This window comes from Danio aesculapii, chromosome 24 (assembly GCF_903798145.1).
Source record: "Danio aesculapii chromosome 24, fDanAes4.1, whole genome shotgun sequence".
Lineage (NCBI taxonomy): Eukaryota > Metazoa > Chordata > Actinopteri > Cypriniformes > Danionidae > Danio > Danio aesculapii.
Window position 1 is genome coordinate 36,050,181 of NC_079458.1, and position 24,854 is coordinate 36,075,034.

The 24,854-nt window shown below is 37.3% G+C and overlaps 3 protein-coding genes across 3 annotated transcripts in view; 2 read left to right on the top strand and 1 right to left on the bottom strand.

Annotated features, from left to right (window-relative positions):
• LOC130218502 (serine/threonine-protein kinase pim-3-like) overlaps positions 1-2,626 on the top strand; it is a 29,302-nt gene extending 26,676 nt beyond the window's left edge. The window contains exon 6 of the mRNA XM_056450705.1: positions 2,469-2,626. Within this exon, the coding sequence (XP_056306680.1) occupies positions 2,469-2,626 (158 nt within the window). The remainder of the gene's footprint in view (positions 1-2,468) is intronic.
• pcolce2b (procollagen C-endopeptidase enhancer 2b) lies at positions 2,573-22,170 on the top strand. The gene is made up of 9 exons (XM_056450704.1): positions 2,573-2,724; positions 2,860-2,968; positions 6,004-6,259; positions 11,476-11,600; positions 12,305-12,441; positions 12,546-12,709; positions 15,990-16,073; positions 18,220-18,387; positions 21,570-22,170. Exons 1-9 carry the CDS (start codon positions 2,657-2,659, stop codon positions 21,698-21,700), a joined length of 1,242 nt encoding a protein of 413 aa, XP_056306679.1. The 5' UTR covers positions 2,573-2,656; the 3' UTR covers positions 21,701-22,170.
• The window catches only part of trpc1 (transient receptor potential cation channel, subfamily C, member 1), a 40,048-nt gene continuing 37,355 nt past the window's right edge, over positions 22,162-24,854 (bottom strand). The window contains exon 13 of the mRNA XM_056450706.1: positions 22,162-24,672. Coding sequence (XP_056306681.1) covers positions 24,445-24,672 — 228 coding nt within the window. The 3' untranslated portion in view covers positions 22,162-24,444. The remainder of the gene's footprint in view (positions 24,673-24,854) is intronic.

Sequence of the window (24,854 nt, forward strand, 5' to 3'; positions counted from 1 at the left end):
TAACAAAGATTTTGAGAATATCACAAATGCAGTACTGGATTTTAATTCTGTATAAGCAAAATTCTGAGTCTCGGAGATATTTAGCATCAATTTACCGTGGTATCGTTTGGGTAATAATAAATTAAGCGACCAGAGCAATGGCACTGACATATCTGAATCAATAACTTGCTTATTCTTGGGGATTTCAACCTTTTAAATGCCACGAAATCCCAAACGTACACTAGTTTATTGTATGAAAATAATTATTAATTAATGTATTTTTTCATATTTTTATTAATATTTGTTTTTATCATTAACCTCAATCTATATTTTTGCTCTTCATTTGGTATAATCTGGTATGAATCTAATGTTGATACATTTATTTCAATCACATTTTGTTCGATTTATTATTGTGAATCATTTATTACTGTGAATCTTATTTCACAAATTACATACTATTTTATTATATAATTATTACAATTATTATATTAACATAATTTAATTCATTTCATTGTTTTTATTATTGTTTTTATTCATTACAATACGTATGCATTTATTTGAATAAATAATATATGAAAGAATCATTAATTTGAACCTTAGTTGTATTATTTTCATTTTATTAAATCACATTTTAATTTTTATTTTCATATTTATTAGCTTTTTTGCCCTAAACAACTTCATGGACCCTCAATACTCTCATGCAGACCGCAGTAAAAAAAAAACTTATTAAAAACAAACATTCAACATGCATAAGCAGACTAAGGACAGTAGACTGTAGTTTATCTATACTTCAGCCAGCCACCAGGGGGCTGCAAAATGTTTAGGCTTCAGTTTTCAGGATAATATTCAGAGTAATACTATATGGCTCAGAATAATAATGAATATATAGCTCAAAATAATACTATATAGCTTAGAATAATAATAGCTGGGACAGTATGGAAAACGGAAATGAAAAGGAAAGAAGTGATTTCTAAATTAACTTTGACTTGTATTTCATTGCAGACAATACAACAAACATTATTTATTCATGGTTTATTTTTTATTTTTTAAAATAAACATGTATTCCAAGTTTGGTTCTTGCAACACATTTCAAAAACAGTTGGGACAGTAAAACATTTACCACTTTGTAAAGTTGCTATTCCTTTTCACAACACTTAAAAGACATTTATGGACTGAAGACAGCAAGTGATGAAGTGTTTCGGGTGTGATTTTGTCCCATTCTTCCTGAAACAAGGCTTAAGGTGGGCAACAGTCCAGGGTCTTCGTTGTCGCACTTTGCGCTTCAATAAGCACCACACATTTTCTATTGTAGATCAGGACTTCAGGCAGGCCAGTCAAGTACCTGTATCCTCTTCCTCCGCAGCCAGGACTTTGTAATGTGTGCAGAATGTGGTTTGGCATTGTCTTGTTGACCTATGTATGGGTGCCCCTAGAAAAGAAGGCAGCATATTGTGCTCCAAAATCTCTATGCACTTTTCAGCATTAATTGTGTCATCACAGAAGTGCAGGCCCTGGCTTTTGGACTTGTTGCTGGTAACAGTCTGTATGATCCTTTTCTTCTTTGGTCAGGAGTACACGGGACTAAGCCGAAAAGAAAATAAATGAATGAATAATCTGTTCCGAGCAGAGAATTATGTTAATTAAATATTTACTAGTGTGAATTGCCAACACTTTTAATCACATCTCTACTATAACCTAGGCCTACTAAAAGCTCATAATAAAAGTTATTAACAAACCGCTTACTTAAAAACTAGTTTACAAACACATTTACTGATATAATTAATGCAATGGTCTCATATTGTTCCAAAACCAAAAAAACAAACAAACAAAAAAAAAACAGTAATTCCTATAATATTTTTTCTTCCGGAGAAAGTCTTGTATGTTTTATTTTAGCTAGAATAAAAGCAGTTTTAATTTTTTAAAACCATTTTAAGGTCAATATTATTAACCCCCTTAATCAATGTTTTTTTTCTCGATTTGTCTACAGAACCATTGTTACAAAATGACTTAGTAACTTTAAGCTGAATACTAGTATTTTGAAAAATATCTAGTAAAATATTATGGACTGTCATCAAGGCAAAAAAAATCGGTTATTATAAATGAGTTATTAAAACTATTATGTATAGAAATGTGTTAAAAAATCTTTCCGTTTGAATAGAAATTGGGGGAAATATAGCCTACAGTGGGGCTAATAATTCAGAATGGCTAATAATTCTGACGTCAACTGTATACAAAATAAAAGAAAGAAAACAAGACTAATATGAGTATTGAAAATATAATGAAAGAGAAAAAGGTATTAAAATATAATAAAATAAATTACACTACACGACACTACGATTCGTTCAGATGGTTTGTAATAACAATGTTCCTGACTAGTTTTGCCAGCTGGTTGTCTGTTTATGACTGGCTATTGAGGCTAATACACACTGATACTTTGCTCTCTCTCTCTCTCTCTCTCTCTCTCCACCACTGTATGTCTTTGATCCCAGGTTTGGAAAAAGGCAGCTGTACTCGTGCTGCTCCCTCCTACAGTGCAGAACAAACGCTATATTCATCTGAAACTCCACCCGAGCAACTTCAGGACAGACGGAGCGCAATAATACCATTGATGCGGCGGAACGCGGACGCGCACACACCGGCTGACTGATCGGCTCCTCCGCGGTCACTTCAGCTTACGATGTGGAAGACCTGCGGTGTCCTGCTCGTCCTGCTCCGACTGCACGTGCAAGCTCAGTCCCAGAACAGGTAAGTTTCTTCAGCCTTCATCATTCACGTTTAGCGGTAAACACGAAAAGCAAAGTTTGTTTCCTGAGGAGGATGTGTTGCGGGAAAGAGTGGCGCATCGATGCAGGTGTTATTTTTTTTCTTTCTCTTGTCTAGACAGAGCTTCACGTGTGGTGGGAATATCACAGGAGAGTCGGGTGTTATCGGTAGTCAAGGTTATCCTGGTGTCTATCCGCCCAATACCAAATGTGTGTGGAGAATTACTGTAAGTACTATTACTCTGTGGAGAAATCCCAGCGTTATGGATGTGACATTAGCAGTAAAAACCTCAAAGCATACATTCACAGACAACGTCTATGTTAACACTATATATCTGTTTATTTTTTCCAAAACATCAAACCAAGGAGTTATGGGATCAAAAATATATAATTCTGTAAACATGTTTTAGATTTTAAATGAAGAAAGTAAACATGCGTTATGGATGTGACCAAAAAAGTTTTGCGAATTTACAGTGTACAACGTACTTTGTAGAAATTTTGTGAATTAAACTGCACAACCGGCGGACATTTTAAAAGTGGGGGGGACGGCTGTATGAGATCATATGTTCATATAATTATTAATCACCTGTTTCTAAATGGTCTGTCTCTAAAAGTGAGGGGGACGGATCCCCCCCGTCCTCCCCGGTTGCTACGCCCCTGCAGCAGACACACAACCTCATAAAATGTTAATATTAGGTTAGATTTAGGTCGCCAGCGACTAAGGACAATGTATTTTGACGTCCAATAACGATGTGAAATGATGTTGAAATTTTGTTGATTTTAGGTTGTGTTAGAAAGTGACCAAAATCCAACGTTGAGGCAACATCTTAAACCCACGTCTTATTGACGTCAAATACTGACATTTATCCATCAGGTATGGAAACCAAAATCCAACATCTGATAGATAGCGTCCATACAACATCAAGCTGTAACATCATGAGACGTTGATATTTTGTTGTTTTTAGGTTGTGTTGGAAAGTAACCAAAATGCAACATCTGTCCGACGTTGGACATGCACGTTGGGTTCTGACGTCAACTCGATTTTCATTTCTAAACCAAATGCAACGTCCCATGACGTCGGGGTTCAATGTCAATCTGACATCATGTTGACGTCCTGTACCTGCTGGGAATGCTAATCAAAAGGATAAAACTTGGCTCAGGCTCACTATAAAACAGAAAAGATAAATTTTATTTTATTGAACATTTTTGCATTTATGAGTAAAAAAAGCTTTGTTATGGATGTGACGTCTCTCCGTTATGGATGTGACAAGTGTGAAATTGGCACTTGTGTGACTTTGGTAAATCAAAAATAATTGTTTGAAACCATTGATATAGATATTTTTGGCTATTTTTTGAAGTACTGTAAAATACTTGCTAAAAAAACTTAGAAACGGTTTTGCTATTTTGATGAAAAATGTATTCAATGCTAAGGTTGACATTTGCATGGAATTGCTCTATGACTGATTTATTATTTATCCAAGTAGCAGGAACGCTTACTGTAAATGAAATGCGTCTAAGAACTCATTGACACAACAAGTGCTTGGTAGTTTTTAAAATTTATTAATGCTTGAAAGAGCATACAAAATACTACGTAACAATAGTATGACATCTCTTAATACAATTCCAAAAAAAGTCCAAAAAGCAGAAAGAAAAATAAATAAAAAAATGCAAATTTAATAAGTGCTTTGTTAAATGTAGTGTAAATGCTAAACAAGATTCCAGATACTTGTTGCTGTATGTATTATGTTTTAAAATGTTCACATTTGTTAGGATATTTCTTGAGGATTACATGATTACAAAGTATTCACACAAATGCAAATTAATATTATTATCATTAGGTTATTTATTCTCCCCAGTACTTATTTATTATAGTTTAATATTTCATTCATTATTTATTATTAATCAGGGGTCGCCACAGCGGAATCAACCGCTAACTTATCCAGCATATGTTTTACACAGCGGATGCTTTTCCAGCTGCAACCCATCACTGGGAAACATCCATACACTCTTGCATTCACACACATAGACTATGGCCAATTTAGTTCATCAATTCACCTATATCACATATCTTTGGGCTTGTTGGGGAAACTGGAGCACCCGGAGGAAACCCACGCGAACACGGGGACAACATGCAAACTCCACACAGAAATGCCAATTGACCCAGCCGAGGCTCGAACCAGCGACCTTCTTGCTGTGAGGCGGTTGTGCTACCCATTGCACCACCGTGCTGCCTAATGTTATATACAATTTTATCAAAACATGAAAAATTAAGATAAACATAAAACATATCAATTTTTTTGTTTGTTTTTTTGCAATAACTTATTTGAATTATTGAAAATACTTACAGTAAACATTTGTACAAAATATGGTAAGAGTATGGCCAGACAGAATATGCAGACATTTTTTTTTGCAATTTCTGCACAGAATTTTATAAAAATTAATTTAAAAATGGAATAAACATAGATTTACACACAATCACACAATTAAATAAATAGACTCAATGATGGGTAGGGCTAAACGGAATCTGTGGACATGTTTTGCTATTTCTGTGGAGAATTTTGGTAAAAATCTGCAGATTTCTGCGAAATTATTTTGGGAGTATCATGACAAAAACCTTAATATGTTAAATACAAAATAATATCTTTGTTTAAAATGCAAATCCAATTAGATTTACTTTATTTGGTAAACAAAGTAAGACTCTCATATAATATATCTACTATAAGAGAGAAAATATTACTGTACAAACTGTATTGTAAATAAATCATATGAACATTTTCATATTTGTCACTAATATTACTGTAATTAATGTAAAAATGGAATAAATATAGATTTACACACATTTACTCAAGTAAATAAACAGAATCAATGATGGGCTAAAAATCTGCGGAAATCTTTTGAAATCTGCAGAAAATCTGCGAAATTCTGCGCGCACAGATTTCGTGTGGGCCTAATGATGGGCTAAAAATCAGCGGCTTTCTGTGCTTGCAGATTCCATGTGGGCCTAGTTATGAGTTATCTTAATAACACATTGCCTTTCTGTGATGCATGTGAATGAATATCAAGGGAATGAAAAGTGCAGTGTAACTAACCACCTGTTAAATTAACTACTTATTCCATTAAGCTCTGCTAATTATGCAGTCAATCCATTCAGAAATCTTCGTACAACATTAACAAATAACTACATTTAGAAAGTACTATGTAGAACTGTTTCAAATGTCATCTGTCAGATGTCCAAACAAAAGTGTCATCTTTTTTGTTACAGGTGCCAGAAGGCAAAGTGGCCGTCCTCACGTTTCGTTTCTTGGATTTAGAGAGTGACAACCTGTGTCGGTACGATTACGTGGATGTTTACAGTGGGCACGGCAATGGACAGCGTCTCGGCCGCTTCTGTGGGACGTTCAGACCAGGAGCCCTCGTTTCCACAAGCAACAAAATGCTCATGCAGATGGTGTCCGATGCCAATACAGCTGGCAGCGGCTTTCTGGCTGTGTACTCTGCTGCCAACCCAAACGAACGAGGTAATAACATCATAAAGTGAACCATAAAATTGGCAGTTATTAAGACTGACTTGCTCTGATCAGCTCTGTAGGGCCAAAGGAGTTTATTAGAGGTTTAATAGAGGTGTCTTTTTATTAGAGGTTTCTTTGGTCATTCTTTTTGCTGCCATCATTCCACCAAAATATGTTTCCGTCCATACTTTTGGTTGTTTTTAGGCACTGTAAAAATATCTGTTAATTAACAGTTTGAGTATTCACAAGTGTTTTCTGCTTATTTATGGTTGTGAATTGCATTATGGGAGCTTGATCTCTGCTCTGTTGACTTTTAATGTTAAAAATTCAACTTTACAGTTTAACAAAAGTTACTTTTATTGGCATTTTAGTCGTTTGAAATAATATAATGTGCAAGAAATAATAAATAAAGAAATAAGTCTGTAAAATAACAGAAATTTACAAATAACATTAAATTACAAGGTTGTTTGTAGCGTAATATGCAACACCAACCCACACTGTAAACCCAGCTGTTGTCATTACTAAAGATATTAAGTTAATATAACTTGACATTACTTAAAATACCAAGTTTTGGCATCAAAACTTAAACAGGTGTGTTTAACTTACTTATTAGGCAGCAAAAAACTTTTAATTAATATTTTACATTTTTTTTAATTTCTTTAAACTATTCCCCATGTATCTGTTTAAAATGATTGGTTGCACTTGAAATTCTGCCTTGGCAACCTTGCTGATTGGTCAATATATCAGACACATCATTGGTCGATATATATGACACAAGGTGGTAATTTTGCTTGTGTTGCTGAATTTTGCTGAAGCGCTGCAGGACAGAGGCACTACCTGAACCCATCTGACCAAAGAGAAAAGTTAGTAAGTAGATATTTAAATGCTTGTATAATTTTTTTAAATTGATATACATGCAGGGGCGACACGGTTGTGCAGTGGGTAGCGATGCTGCCTCACAGCAAGAAGGTTGCTGGTTCAAGTCCCGGCTGGGTCAATTGTTATTTCTGTGTGGAGTTTGCATGTTCTCCCCGTGTTGGCATGGGTTTCCTCTAGGTGCTCCGGTTCTCCCCACAGTCCAAAGACATGCACTATAGGTGAATTGAGTAAGCAAAATTTATCTGTACTTAAACATCTACCTTATCTGTGATTAAGCATTTCAGTTAATTCAATGAAGAGACCACATTTGGTCAACTCAATTAATTGAGTTTTCGATTTCCCATTACTCAAACGAACTGAGGGAATCACTTTCCTCAAATCGTTTGAGTAGTCTCAACTTATTAGGGTTTACAGTGCAGACAATATGCCACTTTAAATCATTAAAAATGTTTATAAAAGCCAGTTTTTTTAACTTGTCAGTGTTAAATGTTGTTAAAAGAAAGATCAAGTTCTCCTAATGCTATTCAAAAGCACAAATAAATGAGGAAAAATAAAAACATGAATCACATAATACAGAAAACTGCTAATTTATGGATATTTTTACAGTGTTAATTGTGTTTAAGCAGGGTGTCCACGGGATCTTAAAGTCAGTACCGGATCTTATTGAAACCATGGCTGAAACCCAGACAGACAGTCAGGCAGCTTAATACAGAGAGTGGACGAACGCGCATCAAACAATCTGTAATTAAAAGGAAAAAGAAAAAATAGAATAAATATATATTTTTATATTAGCCACATCTGATGCTTGTATTTGCTCCAGCTCCAGGCCTACAACTTCACGCATTAAGTAAATTAGGCTCTGCAGTCTCCTTGTCACTGCCACTGTATCTGTTTAGCTGAGGGAATGGAACCAACCCTGTGACGTCAGACACAGCGACATTACAAGATGCGGCGCCCTAGCTCTAAAACCTATAGCAAAACATGCTGTTTGTTTAATATATTTTCATTAAAGTGGAAGCCAATGTACAAAACAATGTAAACTTGACCAAGTGCTTCACTTCCACTTTAAAGCTCACTCAAAGTTAACGTGATTCTTCCCTGCAGGCACAGGATGTCAACATGACGTCATATTAACGTTGTACCCCAATGTACCCCAACGTCGTGAGGACATTGGATTTTGTTTGGAAATGAAAATCGGGTTGATGTCAAAACGCAACGGTTGACAGGCAGGCTGATGTCAATGTCCAACCTAAAATCAACCAAATTTCAATGTCGAATCATGTTAAACCTTGACGTTGTGTGGACGTTACTACTATGACATCTGTCAGACATTCCATTTTGGTCACTTTCCAACACAACCTAAAATCAACCAAATATCAACGTAATTTGACATTGTTATTAGACGTCGAAATAACGTTGACCTTTGACACTGGCTAGACATTCAGTTTTGGTCACCTAACATCGTGACCTAAATCTAACCTAATATTAACGTCTTATGATGTTGTGTGTCTGCTGGGTTTGACTCTGACATAAGAAAAACTAACACTTTAAAAATGACTTTAAATAATCCGAAGGCAGTTTCATTCAGTGAACCACCTTCGTGTATGAAGCTGCCATGTAGTTCAGGTCAAACCACTTGATCTGCGCACCACAACTAGTCTACGTCAGTCAAAAAGCAACATGGCAGAGCGTGAAAGTCAATCAGTCAACTTGTTAGTTCAACCCCTACTGGCCATTAGAAAAAACCCTTAGCCCTGTATAAGTCTGATATTTTTGTCAGAGTTAAAGCCCTGTAAAGGTCTGAAATTTATTTCATAATGGTCTTAAAAGGTCTTAAAAAGTCTTAAAATTGACTTGGTGAAACCGGCAGAAACCCTGCTTAGAGAGCAAAGGTCAACTTTAATGGGCAGTTAAAGGCTATTTAACTTCTCCTAGAGAGGTCAGAGGTCAGCATAATGTTGGAGCAGAGAGGTTGGATGTTTAGCACTTGACAGTTTCCGTTCAGTAAATCACTGAAGGACCTTGTCGATGCACACAATAGGAAGAAAAATCTGGTTTCAATTCCGCTTGTAATAAATACAATGGGATTTTCTCTGCAAGGTCTGACTGTTGATTTACGGCACTCTGGAGGATCTGTATGCTGGAGAACATTGCTGTGTATTTCATGGCATGACGTGGAATTTCTCACAGACGCACTTTGGGTTTTTTTTTCCAGTGAATCAGTGGTTGGTCAGACCCCCAGAGGCTGTTCTGCTCGTAGAGTAACTGTATAAGTGTCCAGACGTCTGCTTGGCAGGAGCAGGACAGCTGGAATTTTAATGATTTAGATGTGCGTGTCAGTTTTTTTTTTGTTCCAGCAGAAGTTGATGGACAGCTAGAATGATGCGTGTTGGTGACAATGGAAGCCAGCAGTTATTATATCACAGATGTTATCAGGTTTTAATTTTGTAATAATAATAATAATAATAATAATAATAATACTTATTATTATTATATTTGCACTTTTATCTGATGAAAAGTTCACATTTCAAATAAGTGATGAGAGAATTTATATATTTTTTTGTGAACGTCCTTTTCAAAGTAATTTTTCCCCATAATGCTTTTGCATATTTTAATTGTAATTTTTCTTCTAATTAAAGTCATTATATTCATTCATTCTTATTAGGTTATTAAATATATTTAATACAGTTTTTCTTTTTTTATATTTATTTATTGAGTTTATTGAGACAATGGAAGCTTGCAGTTATTATATCACAGATGTTATCAGGTTTTATTCATTCATTCATTCATTCATTCATTCATTCATTTTATTTTCAGCTTGGTCCCTATATTAATCAGGGGTCACCACAGCGGAATGAAACACCCATACACTCTCATTCACACAGATACATTACAGACAATTCAGCATACCCAATTCACCTATAGCGCATGTCTTTAGTCTTGTGGGGGAAACCAGAGCGCCTGGAGGAAACCCATGCGAACACGGGGAGAACATGCAAACTCCACACAGAATTGCCAACTGACCCAGTCAAGGCTTGAACCAGCGACCTTCTTGCTGTGAGGCGACATCGGTTTTATCAGGTTTTAGTTTTGTAATCATACTTTTATTTGCAATTTTATCTGATGAAAAAGTTCACATTTCACCTTAAATCAATAATAATAATGTTGATCAAAGGATTAGTTTACCTGAAAATGGAAATTCTGTTATTAATTGTTCACTCTCATATCATTCTAGTCAGACCATCTGCAGTTTAGAACACACATTAAGATAATTTATGCATATTTTTTTAAAGCAACGGTCTAGAGAGGAACCAAAAACATTGTCAAAACTTTCCATGTGACTTCAGTTACTTCATCATACAAAGCTTCAACAACACTTTGGTGCGTAGGCTGTCATGATAGATAATTTTTGTTATGCAATATATTGTCATAGAATAATTGTAAGAAGTGATATCATTGCCATTTTAAGACCAATATTAGTGGAAAATAAAATAGAAAAGTTAATAACAGGGTGAGAATGTGGTAAAATATAAAAACGTGGTAAAAAAAACATTGCTTTTTCTGGATTGCTTTTCAAAACACTGTGGTTGGGTTTATGGAAGGGGGTGATTGGGTCAATCGATGCTTTTGAAAACACTATTATTGGGAAGGAGGAGGATGGGTCAGTCCATTGGTCAATCAGTCAGTCAATCAGTCAACAGCGGCCTCTAGTGGATTTATGCGAGAACTACGGGTGCGAATGGCACTGGCGAGAGAAATTTGAGATCTCAAAAAGTGTACACAGCAGCCTCTGGTGGATTCGCGAAAACAAAAACTGCAAAAAAAACTACCTCCTGGGACGTATTTGGCGTTCTCCAGAAATGTATCTAGGGGTACTTTTTTTTAGAATGAGTCTGGGTTGGACACATGTTTGACATCCCAGAGACATTTAATCTTTTGTTTTTTGGTTCGAAATTAAATGCAGTCATTTTTATGCAAAACTAAGCGTATAATATATACACATAAATCAATAAAAACTGCTTTTCGACAGCAGCCACATCGGACAAAGGGCTTTGACAGCTGTCTTGAAGGATTAAGTCTGAAATGCACATGATCTTCCTTCCTCCAGCACATTTCAGAGAATCACGCTGAGACCAACAAGTCTGTAAACTCTCCCGTAATGACAAGACTGTAGGGAAGCACATTTAAGAGTCTGCCAATGATAGTGCTGTGCAATTATCTCATGTATTCCTTTTAATTAGGGGTAAACGATCTCATGCTGGATGCTTGTTCTATGTTTAGTGTTCCTCTCATGGAGTTAAAGGAGGAACTGTTTCCTAAATGCATTTCTAAATGGATGTTTACAGGAGATCAGTACTGTGGTGGGAGATTAATGAAGCCGTCAGGATCCTTCAAGACCCCCAACTGGCCGGAAAGAGACTATCCTGCTGGAGTCACATGTTCTTGGCATATAGTAGCACCGAAGAACCAGGTAAACCCAAGTTTATTGAATTTTAAAGGGATAGTTTACTCAAAAATGATCATTTAATCTGCTTTTTACTTCTTTCTAAGCTGTTTTATCTTCCTCTGTTGAACAAAAAGGAAGATTTAATGAAAAATCTTGAAAAGAAGCAGCCACTGACTTCCGTTGTATTTTTGTTCCTACTATGGAAGTCAATGGCTTCTGGTTTTCAGCTTACTACAAAATATCTACTTTGTGTTCATCAGAATAAATAGTGAGAACATTTTCAGTTTTGGGTGAACTATCCCTTTAAAATTGATTAAATAAGTCCTGCTTTGCAAGTACAGTTAATTTTTGCTAATATACACTCTCCGGCCACTTTATTAGGTACACCTTACTAGTATCAGGTTGGACCTTCTTTTACCTTCAGAACTGCCTTAATCCTTAATGGTATAGATTCAACAAGGTACTGGAAATATTTCTCAGAGATTTTGGTCCTTATTGACATGATAGCATTACACAGTTGCTGCAGATTTGTCTCCCGTTCCACCACATCCCAAAGGTGCTCTATTGGATTGAGATCTGGTGACTGTGGAGGCCATTTGAGTACAGTGAACTCAGTGTTTGATTGGCTGATTAGAAATTTGCATTAACGAGCAGTTAGACAGCTGTACCTAATAAAGTGGTCGGTGAGTATCTTGAATGTGAAGTGCATCTATCTTTTTATTTGACAGATTATAGAGGTGAAATTCGAGAAGTTTGATGTGGAGAGGGACAACTACTGCCGTTATGATTACGTAGCCATTTTTAACGGTGGAGAAATAAACGACGCTAAAAGAATCGGGAAATATTGTGGAGACACCCCACCAGCGTATGTATTAATGCATCATATATCAAACATCATATGTCATTGAAGATATAAAAACCCCATTATCAGCAATACGTCTTTACATTCTGAGTATCTCTCTGCTTTAGACCCGTGTTCTCCGAGGGGAATCAACTCTTCATTCAGTTCCTCTCAGATCTCAGTTTAACAGCGGATGGCTTTATCGGTCATTATAAATTTAGACCCAAAAAGTTTCCCTCCACAACCGTTCCACCAACCACGACAGCTCCACCCACTACCACCAGACCCACACGTAAGTACAACCCTCCAAACCTGCTGCTGAGGGCGATACTCCTTAATCATGCTGTATGGAGAGTTTAATGGTAGTCTACATTATACATGCACCCATGAATGCTGCTTTCAGAACAGAATGTACACTACCTGACAAATGTCTTGTCATCGATCCCAGTTGTAAGAGCAAAAAATAATAACTTGACTTCTAGTTGGTCATTTGGAAAAATGGCAGATGGTGTACTTTTCTGATGGATCATCTGCTGAACTGCATCACAAATACTGCAGAAGACCTATTGGAACCTGCATGGACCCAAGATTCTCATAGAAATCAATCAAGTTTGGTGACAAAAAAAATCATGGTTTGGAGTTACATTCATTATGGGGGCGTGCAAGAGATCTGCAGAGTGGATGGCAACATCAACAGCCTGAGGTATCAACAGTGCTGTCTGTTACATTACAAACCACAGAAAACGGCAATTTTTCAGCAGTATAGCGCTCCTTCTCATACTTCAGCCTCCACATCAAAGTTCCTGACAGCAAAGAAGGTCAAGGTGCTCCAGGATTGGCCAGCCCAGTCACCAGACATGAACATTATAGAGCATATCTGGGCTAAGATGGAGGAGGCATTGAAGGTGAATCCAAAGAGTCCTTATGAGAATGCTTCATTTGTCATTCCAGATGACTTTATTAATAAGTTGAGTCATTGCAGAGATGTATGGATGCAGGCCTCCAAGCTCATGGGAGCCATACACAATATTAATTCTTTTTTCCACTGCAGCATGACTTTATATTATATACTGTACATTATTTCTGTTAAGTGACAAGATTTTTGTCTAAGCAAAGTCAGACCTTACTCTCCTAATTAAATAATTAAAAATCAAGGTATGATCATATTTTATTTCGGTAAAATAAACATAGTCTAGAGGCCTTTGCCTTTCATATAAGCCACTTCTGATACCAAATGATCAACTAGAGTTATTTATCAATAATCAATAATAATAATCAAGTTATTATTTGTTGTTCCTAAAACTTGGATAGGAGACAAGACTTTTTTCAGTTATATGTGTATGTGTATGTCTAATTAACTTAAATCATGGCACTGTTAGCAACATCATGACAGATTTAACAGCAACCTTTTAAAAGGGAGATTTTTCACCTTGATTTTAGGGAGGTTCCATTTTAATCTGATTTAATATGAACCTCTTTAATCTTCTAAACTAGCAAGATGATATATTGAAAAAATGGAGGAACCAAACAGCTGATCGCCACAGAACTCCATAGTTATAAAAGAAATACACATTGAAGGACCAGTTTTTCAAAATATTGTCTTGTGATTAGCAGGAAGTAATTTGGTTTGAATACAACATTACAGTGAGTAAATGAAGATTGGGTGAAAAAAAATGAATTTTTGGCTGAATGACTCTTTTTTTTCTCAGAGAATTAAATATGTTTATTTTATGTCTTATAAGTCTTATGCCTAAAAATTAAATAAATCAATCTGAGGACATTTGATCTCCTTTATGTTGCTGCCAATTGCCTGATTGTTTGCTTACCATCTAATCTAGCCAGACCATAAAGCAATGGTCACACTGCATACACAAATGCAAACGCAAACTCGTGCAACAAGTTTCGCAGTTTGCTGCATTGCAAAGTACAAGCTTGGTGAACTCTAACCTGCGAAATTTCACCATGTGACTGCGTGCGACTTTAAATAAATGTAACGCTTTTTTAAATGTCTAATCTTGTTTAATCCCGCCGCTTTTCACAGTGCTGAAGAGCACTTGTTAGGAGACCATCAATGTTATTCACTTCACCTGGGATTGGTCACAATAGCTTTTTCTGCCTTATTAGACTTACTGTATGGGCAAAACTGAAATATTGCAGAAATCGTTTGCGAATAAAGCGCCGTTTCTATCAAGTGAGTCAAAGAGAACAAAATCGTCGCTTCCTGATAAACTGGCGCCAAATATCAAAACGAAAACTGGAATTTGTTGCGGTAGGAAGTGGCTGTGGGCTTTTATTCTTATATAATACATTACTTGCACCTCAGAAAATGAAAAACGAAATGCAATGAATGTGCAGCGACTTTTGGAGGCTTGAGACGCTCTTTTGGAGCGCAGTCAATCTGGGGTTCGTTTCTGAAAATCACCGTTAGCCAACTAAGGTTGCAAGTTCTATCGTTACAATCATAGTTCACTGATTTGGCATTTCCCGAATCCGTCGTAATTTCTGAATCTAAATGTAATTATAGCAACAAATAAATAAGAGTAGTTTTTACATTATTTGACCATATATCTGATTTAAAGTCTATATGAGATTAGCCTAATAGTCTATATGAGACTAGCTTTATGTTTTAGCTATTGTAATTGGTTTTGTTTTAGAATAGAATGGGAAATATTCTCCATAACGTTTATAAAATAAATGTAGGCCCTATTTGGACTGTTTATATTATAATGGCAAACAAATCCATGTTTTTACCAAGAAAAAAATAAAGGAATAAAAAACAGTTGGATTTTCTCTAAAGAAGTTGTTACTCAACCTCGTTTAGATCGTCATTACAGACGTTTTACGTTCCAACTAACGTGGCTCAATTGACGGATCTGCAACAGAGCAACTGTGGTTTTGGGAAACACTCGTCACGATATCGTTCATTTCCCAAATATGCATCGTACTTTGATAGTTCAGCCGTGACTTATGCCATTGTTTGGGAAACGCATCCTAGGACATTTCTGGGAAGTAATAATACTGAACCACTTTGATGACGAACTGATGGTCAGTAGGCTGGTTTGTCCATTAATAATGTCCCATTGCGCCCCCCATTTTCACATGATCTGTTCAAATAAAATGACATGACTTTTTTGATGCACATTCTGGAATTCTCTCAGTTCCATTGTAGTTTATGCAAAATTTTTATTATCAGATAAAACGTTTATCCTACTCAGTTGTGCACATATGTTTTTGATGTGCATTTTTAGAATTGACGCACATCTTTTTGTTTATATATTCCAAAATGTACATAAAAATAAGTGGATGGAAACATAGCTGATGTTTTTCATCATCTGCCAATATTGTTTGGTGAATTCTTTAAATCACATAATTGACAGGCACAAGTTTCAGACAGGTTTCTATGCATTTCTTCTTTGATGTTGGCTTTGTCCATGTACTGCAGGTTATGCCGTACACTGACTTCCTCACTTTTTTGCACACACATACTTAAAAAGGCTGGCTCAGTTTCAATATACTACAGTAAAGCAACTTTTTGAAGTGTTTTTTTCTGCTATCTCTGCCCTCCTCTCCAGCTTTGAAGTATTCTGCAGCGCTGTGTCAACAGAAATGCAAACGGAAGGGAACCCCTGAGAGCCACTACTGTTCCAGCAACTTTGGTAAGAGCAAAACTCTGCAGTTAATACTAACTTTTTCTGCTGATACATGAAGACACACACTCACACACTGCAAACTTAGAGTTGTAGGTTTGGAGGGGGCATCTGAGTAAGTGAAAACAAGCGGAGATTGTTCGCAGTTTGTCATACGGAGCATGTTTTTATGTCTGCTTTTTTCCAGCATTCTATCTTTGGCCTGCTGGTTTGTGTCAGTGTTTCAAAAGATTCCTTGAGCTTTGCCACCGGTATAGCGTATTTGTGTGTGTGTGGGATACAGTGCTCTAGTGTAAATAGACTGCAGTGGACTGTGGGTAAACTGTTGGTAAATGAGAGTGTTGATTCAGTCAAGCTTTTTGGCCGCTGGAACAGCTCTGCAATGTAAATGTTCCTTAGCAAGCAGATATTTCATTATGATTTCTGATGTTTACTTGGATTTGCATATGGGAAATCGTGTCATTAGTGGAGACTAGAGTCACGTTGGGAATCAAGGTCTAAGTGTAAAGGAACGTGGAAAATTACACGCACATCCTGTCAGATTTGGTTAACTGTACCTTTTATGTACTACTGAAATGATTAAAAACAAGTTTACAATGAAATTATATTAAAAAATATGTTAATATACAATATGTTTAATGTTTAAATATGTTAATATAATCATAAGTGAAATTAAAAATTTTCATTTTGACACATTTAGTTTCTGCTATTTCAGTTTTTTTTTTAAAGCGCTTGAATGAAGAAATTCATTGCAAAAAAGTCCAATTTACATTTACAATTAGTCAAATAGCACAGTGGTCCTCAACCTTTTTACCTCTGAGGACAGGTCAATGCTTGACATAGTTACGGCGGCCTGAGGGGTGGAGGGAGGGTGTGAATTGCTAGCCTCCATTAGAAATAACGAATTTACGCACGGAAAAGACGCGATATGTGAAGGCCCCTAAGGCCATCGTCATTTGCGATCTCTAGCAGTTGATCTTCTCGCACAGGCATGCTAGATTCCCCTTCGTGAAGACACTTTCCAAAGACGTCTTACTCATTTTGTTTCTTACTCATTTTGCTGCTTGTGGGTTACATTTTGGTGCTCAAGTGACTGAGATGTAAGCGAGAAAATACGGTCAGTTATCAAAATGAAAGATTTTTCAAAATAAAAGATTGTTCAGACTCAGATAATAAATAAAATGGAAATAATTAATGATTTCTTGTGGGGCCCGGTACCAATTGATCTGGGACCGGTCTGCGGCCTGGTGGTTGAGGATTGATTTAGCAGACACTTTTGTCCAAAGTGACTTACGATTGGGTCGATTAAAGTGTCAGAGAGATGAAAGATTGTGATTTCTACAGGTGCTTTGTCAAACCCACTCACCTGTGTGAGGCACAGTCAGAATAATGGGTGTCGAAAGTGGAATCAGGGCTCCTGGCATATTTGAGGCCCTGAGGTGGGCTGTGCGAAGGGCTCGACATCCTTAAACCCCTCCCTCCTCCAGTTGGTTCCCAGTGGATGAAATCATGGACCACCCTATATTTTTTTTACAATTCAGAAACCAAATGAATGTAGGTCAATTTTACAGTCCACATGAGCCGGAGGTTGCTACTTTTATTTGAGTATGTTGATGTACTTCCAACCAATGCGGAATATTGAGTAAGGGGTGTGGCTTTGTTTTGCCATCATTCTCTCATGGCAAACTAACGGTAAGTGAGGGTATTAATATGCAGTTGCTTTGGAAGCCCTCAGGTTTACGTCAACAGAAGGACATCCACTCCAAAGATGAAAGCAAATGATCAGACTTTCATTGAAGATTATTAAAAGAAACACATTTTCAATGGATTTACTTGCTCTGATTAATTATTGGGCACCTTAAGAATAACAATGGAGCTAGCAAAATAAACATTGTAAATTTTGATTTCAAGCGGACTTTAAGAAAACCAAACAAAAACACAATGTTTACCCCATTTTGCACCTGCAGAGTATCCTGTACACATTTTCCTGTCTGATAATGTCAGCATTTAGGACAATATTCCAAAATCACAAGCACAGACTCATAGTATTTTGTTTGATACCACAGAGAAAAGCATTGACTGTGGTTAATTGACTACTGTTGTACAGTCATTTAAGAGTGATGGTCTCTAATGTTGTTTTTTTTTATGTCTGCAGTGATTACTGGAACCGTCATCACTGCTACAACCCGAGGAGGTAGCATGTACGCCACTATCTCCATAATCAATGTCTACAAAGAAGGTAACCTTGCTATCCAGCAGGCTGGCAAGACCATGAGCACAAAGATTGTCATCCTTTGCAAGAAGTGCCCGTATGTCAGACGAGGTAAGTGCCTGATTTTTCTTTCTCTAAAACTAATACTCAAGGCAATTTCTTCTGAAAATTATTGAAAAAGTCAAAAATCTTGTTTTCATTGAGCACTACAGTTCAGTAGAGTACAGTACGGTATGCATTTGTCTTCATTTCCACTGTCAGAATAACCTAAATAGCGAACCCTATGGCATGACCCATCGGAGGGGTACCTTGCACAAGAGTATAATACCAAAAGGGTGGAGCTAAACCTGGGATGGTCAACTTCAGTCCTGTAGATTTGAGCTCCAACCCTAATCAAACACACCAGCCTGTAGCTTTCTAGTGATCCTAAGATGTGTTTCTCAACCACGTTTCTGGAGGACCACCAGCACTGTATGTTTTGGATGTCTCTTTTGTCTGTCACATACATTACAGGTCTTTCAGTCTCTGCTAATGAGCTGATGATTTGAATCAGGTGCGTTTGGTTAAGGATACATGGAAAATTTGGAGAGCTGGTGGTCCTCCAGGAACGTGGTGGAGAAACACTGAACTTGAGGACACTGATTAGCTTGTTCAGATGTGTTTGATTAGTGTTAAAGGGAAAACTCAGCAGGACAGTGACCCTCCAGGACCAAAGTTGCCCATCCATGAGCTAGCCTTACTGCTGAAAGCTATTGGTTTACAGAGAATTGTCAATTGCATGTGCAACAAGCCAGGAGAACGATTGCACAGTAAGCTCCATTGTTCAATACACAGCCAAAACACAACACTGTAATGATAGGATGACAGCGCGGAGTCATTAACCATGCTCAAACAAAGCTTGTTTCATCTTGTGGTGGACATTCAAATGCCAGTATGCAAGAATAGGATCTTCTGTGTGTCCTCTATTGTTGTTTACATGGTCGCTCACAAGATGCACAGCTTCCTCTCTCTGTTTATGCTGCGCTTCTACATTTTAAATAATGAACTTGACCATGCAAAAGACACGATTCATGAATGGCCTGTATGGCTTTCTTTTTTGAGCCAGAATAACATTGATCATAACTTCTGGCACACACCATGTCTACCGAGTAAGGGTTCTGTTGGCAGTGGAAACTCAAGGCTCAAGGCGTAGTGTACTGTAATTAATTGTACCGCGCCACTCAGTGGAAACGTGGCATAACTGTGTTCCTGTTAGTACTGCTTGTTTGTTTGTCAGTGTGCAAAAATAAAGAGTATCTCAGGTTATTTTCCACTTTGTTGCTGAAAACAGCCTTCACAGCATGATGTCAGTCACCACAAACTGAAGTAACCCACAACAGGTTTGCCATTGAGCTACCTCAAGCTTTACCTCTGTGTTAGACTTAAAAGGGTAAACCAAATGTTCTACAGATGTTTGCAAAACAAAAGATTACCTGATTGTAAATTGGCTATGATAATATACAGTTTAAATATACACTCACTGGCAACTTTATTAGGTACAGCTTGCTAGTATTTGGCCTTTTAGCTTCAGAACTGCCTTAATTCCTTGTGGTATGCATTCCTCAAAGAATTTGATCCACATTGACAGTTGCTGCAGATCCATGATGTGTATCCTGTTCAAGCACATCCCAAAGGTGCTCTGTTGGATTTAGAACTGGGCCCTGTATCATAAAGCTGGATTCGCTGGCTAGCCAGTTAAGTTTCAGTTTAGGTTGTCCCAGTCTTCGGTTTTAGGTAATTTGAATCACTCTTTCTTGCCATGGTATTATGGAGCTACTTAGATGAGCTACCTTCAAGGTACTTAAAATCCAGAATTGGTGCAAACTGTTCTGGCTTTGTGGTACAGACCCCTGGTGACTGGAGGATATTTGAGTACAGTGAACTCATTCTCATTTTCATGAAACCAGATTGAGATGATCTTTATGACATGGCATGTATGTTATCCCGCCTAAAATAGCCATCACAGACATAAAGGGATGTAAATTGTCAGCAATAATCAGGTATCGAGTCCATGCTTCTATTTACCAAAAAATCCACCCCTACCATCAAGCCAGGCATTTGCCAATCATTCATTGTCCCATGTTTGCGCTTTCACAGAAAATGTAGCCTTAGTACCAGTGTGGTCCTCTGCTGCTGTAGCTCATCTGCATCTATGTATATATATATATATATATATATATATATAGTCATAGTATGGTTCCAAAAAACTGTTGCATTTACTTCAAATTGCTAAAGAATTTTTAATGTAATCCTGGGATACTTAAAGCTTGTCCTCTTATAATATGATTAAAAACCACCCTGTGTATTGTATATAACAATGTGTTATTCTTTGAATATTTGTGTATGCAATAAAATGCAAATAGGGCAAAATTGGCACCCATGCAGCTGGTGGCACATTAACCCACCACCTAGTTTGCCTATGCCTAGAAATGGTCTCCTGGTGTCACATCTATGCAGTCTCCACAAGTGTAATGTCATGGCATGTTCACACAAGTTTTAATCAGAATGTATAAAACACATAAACTAATATCTGAATCAGATTACATTTTTTAGAGTACTTGTAAAACAGATCTGCAGTCAAAATGAATTGATTCGGATTGATCAAAATTGGTGCATATAAAGGCTGATTTATACTTCTATCTTGCGCGTAGTCCTGCATTTATACTTCTATGTGCTGTTTGTGTTGCTGTGCAATAACACTTCCGGAACACTAGCTGTCGGTAAGTTTTTATGTTACTCTGTGTCGAGTTTCTTCACGGAACTTTTGTTTTTTCTTATGGCTACCTTAATGTACAAGTAGCTAAAACTCGCACATTTTAAGGCGGGAACCGGCGGATGTGCATCATCTTTAATGATAACGTAAACGCAAAACAACAATTTCCATCTAGAGCTACTTCACGGGACTCAACACTTGTAAACATTCGCTCCAAAGAGTTTGCGCGGCTCTCAGTCCCAATTTAAATCCACATTGACAAATGAGTTCGAGCTCAAGAAACAAGTTTCTGGCGGCTGCAGTTCACTATACTGCCACTACTGTTGCTAATAACAAAGGTTAAAATCTCTTATAACAAAAAAACTTATAACAAAAGGTCAAATTTTCATGTTTTAATGCCGAAATCTCACTATCATATGTTTATACATCGAATAAACATATGGAGTGAATAGGCCCCAGAGAAAAGCTGATCCAAAGCCCTTCCTGAATGTCTCTGCCGCTCCGTCACTGCATTCAGGTTTTGTCTGTGTGGTGTCGTTAGGTTTGAACTACATCTTCATGGGCCAGGCGGATGAGGAGGGTCGAGGAATGATCGCACCCCATCATTTCATCATGGCTTTCAAGGCCAAAAACCAGAGGACCTTCAACCTGCTGAAGACCAAACGCTGCTGAGCTCTTAGGGACAATCTTTGGTCTCAAAAACCACACATGGTTGTGTGACGTCTTCATATCTGCCCTGCATGTCCCAACATCCTTCATCGCCCTTCCCAGAGGAGGTCGAGGACTATATGGCTTAACGGTTGGGCTCTTTTTGTTCCTACTTCTTCTGTTACTGTTGTGATAAACATCAAAATAGCAGCAAGGGCAGAAGTGATCATGACAGGTGAAGAAAAATAGAATGTAAAAATCTATATTATGATCACAGATATTTGTAAGATATTTGTAGATTTTTGACCCCATAGCAAAGATAGAGGAGCCAAATGCAATAAACTAGTAGCACGCCTTTGCTGTCTTTTGAAATTATGCAGGATGTGTTTCTCTTTGTCTATAAAATATTTTGATAGAAACAGATTGCTAGTTGTGAATGTTAAATTATAAATTATTTGTTAATGAGATGAAAATAAAATTCATCGTTTAAAGTCTTGGACATTGTCTTTATTTGTATTTTTGAAACACATTTTGTTCCACAGAAACAAATTTCAGTTGATTAAGGACATTTCAGAGTTCATGTACAGCAGTGCAAATGGTCATGTCAGAACATCTGTTGCTAAACTTGCCTAGGGCTCAGAGTGCTCGACTGTGAAAAGGGCACTGTTCAAACATTTAACTCCTTAGGAAACTTAGTACAAGGGTCATAATCTACAACTGCAGAACTTTTATATATATGTTTCTTGTTCCAGACTGCTCTGAAAGTAGTTCCGCAGTTAAAAATACGTAACACTGATTGTTCTGATATTGATACAATACCATTACTAAAATTACCTGCTTTTCCAGTTATTCAGCCAGAAAAAGACAGGTTTTGACAAACTTTTAAAGCCTTTCCTGTTAATATATTAACTGACTGACAACATTCACAAATAGATATATGTAAAGGATTGTTTTGTTTGTCTTAAAACCATGAGTCAGTTAGGTTAGAAAGGAGCCAGAAGTCAGAACAGGCTAGAAGTGTTAAGAGTGAGAAATTTCTCCAGCTGGTCCAGTCTTAATGCAATTAAATGTAATAATCTTTGAGGCCCACTGTCCTGCAGAGAGTAGCTCCTACCCAGATTGAACACACCTTCAGCAGCACATCAAGGTCTGCAGAGTCAAGCTGTGGTCACACTACAGTTTGAGCATGCGAAATTCTATTGGATGGGTCTACAAGAAGGTTAAGGTAAAATAAGATGATGCAACGCTGATAAAATGAGCAATTGCTTTTAATTTAACATTTCTGTATAGAGAGTTGATGTTTTGATCTTCTGTTGGTCTCGCACATTCACGTGATGTGAATTTTGCAGCTCAGAGTTCACCGAGCTTGAACTTTGGAATGAAGTGACATGCGAAACTTGTTGCACGAGCTTGCATTTATGGTCTGGTGCATTCGCATGCATATGAATAGAGGTCAATGTGAAGAAATTGTAGTGTGATCACAGCTTTACTTGGAACTTCTAGGCAAGCGTTTTGGAGCTGATTGAAGCTAAAACTCAGCAGCTGGAATAGGACACCCCTGGTTAAGATCAGGGGTAAGCAAGTCCTGAACTGAATTTGATTCAGCCTTGAAAAAAACTCACTGGCCTACAGCATTCTCGTAACACTCAGACCTTGACTGGGTTTTTCAGTTGTGTATTGTTAGGGTTGGAGCAAAGCTCTGCGCAACTGTTGTTTACCAGGACTGAACTTTCCTACCTCTGATCTAGGTCAAGGTCAACCCTGCTCCTGGAGAGCTGCTCCTGAAGGTTCTCCATTTACATACAAACATACCTGAATCAGCTAATAAAAGTGTTAAGGATTGTTTGAAAATCACAGTCAGGTGTTGCAGGATATAAGCTCAACATGACCAGAGTAGATCTCCAATTTAGGTCAGGGGTTTGGCAAGTTTACCCCGGAGACCCACAGTCCTGTAAAGTATTGATCTGGCCTTTATAAAAAGTCACCTGTCTGTAGCTTTCCAAACTTTGTGTAGCTTGTTCAAGTGTGTTTAATTAGGATTGGGGAAAAAACACTCAGCTTTGAAGGATTGAAATTGCCCACCTGTTTTAGGTGGGCTGGGGAGACAGCTTTGTTTTATGCCAAGGGTCTTCAACTGTGGAACTCAAGGTTCAATTTCCTGCAAAGGTTAGATTTACCTATAATAACAAGCTTGGACCAGCTATTTGAGATATTCAGGATTACAAAAATGTTACAGGCAGGTAATTACAATTGAAGGTTAAAGCTAGATCTTGAGGGCCAAAGTTGAGAATCCTTGTTTATCAGTATTTTCCCCCTCAGCTTCAACCGTAACCCTACAGTATACCTTATTCAGATCATCTGCCTGTTAGCAAAAAGCTCTATAAACTGATTACATGTACTAGATATTAAAGACATAAAAATGTACAGAGTGGTTGGTCACCAATACTGGAGTTAAGAACTACTGTCCTTAAATATATATTCAAATACTGAAAAGATGCAAAAGTTACTAGGTATTTTCACATGTTCAGTATAATATAGCATTTCTTTATAATAAATGTTATTTATTTGAAAAGAATGACACTTTTAGAAAGAAATAGGATGCAAGAATATTACGTAAGTTATGGTTCTGGAGGCTTTGGTGTAGAATAAACAGAGCTTAATACAATTCCAGTAGAGTCCCAGGACTTTTTTGTCACTTATATCTTCCCAAGAATAAGAAGTGGAGCATTGCTGAGCATGCTGGGTCACTTTAAATAAACGGGCATGGCTTAGCTTCTGGGGTAGAACATGGCATATTTGGAAGTGCGAAAGCCCAAAAGGTCTCTCATTTCATTGCGAAACTTGGAGAGGTCTTGGCGAAGATCATTGAGATTCTCTACTGTGGCCTGGTCCATGCTCTGCATCTTCTGTCTCGTAGAGGTCAGGTAACGGTGCACTAGACAGCACATAATCTTCTGGTAATTCTGATCTCTTTTCTGCTTCAGGTTCGTCCATTCCTGAAAACAAAAAGTTATAGGTTCACTATAAGAAATAAGTTTGGAAATATTGGTTTAACTCTGGCCCTAAAACCTCAATGTCTCCAATGGAGCCATGGAATCAGTCCTGGTACACTGTACAGTTTATGTGAGCTAACAGCGCTTGAATCCCTCTCAGCAGTTTCACTAAAGAGGAGGAAATT

What these genes read in the sequence shown, in the direction of transcription:
- pcolce2b (XM_056450704.1), top strand. Translation starts at nt 2,657, where the DNA reads ATGTGGAAGACCTGCGGTGTCCTGCTCGTCCTGCTCCGACTGCACGTG. An exon ending in CAAGCTCAGTCCCAGAACAG is followed by an intron (nt 2,725 to 2,859) that starts GTAAGTTTCTTC and finishes TCTCTTGTCTAG; the next exon opens with ACAGAGCTTCACGTGTGGTG. An exon ending in AATGTGTGTGGAGAATTACT is followed by an intron (nt 2,969 to 6,003) that starts GTAAGTACTATT and finishes TTTTTGTTACAG; the next exon opens with GTGCCAGAAGGCAAAGTGGC.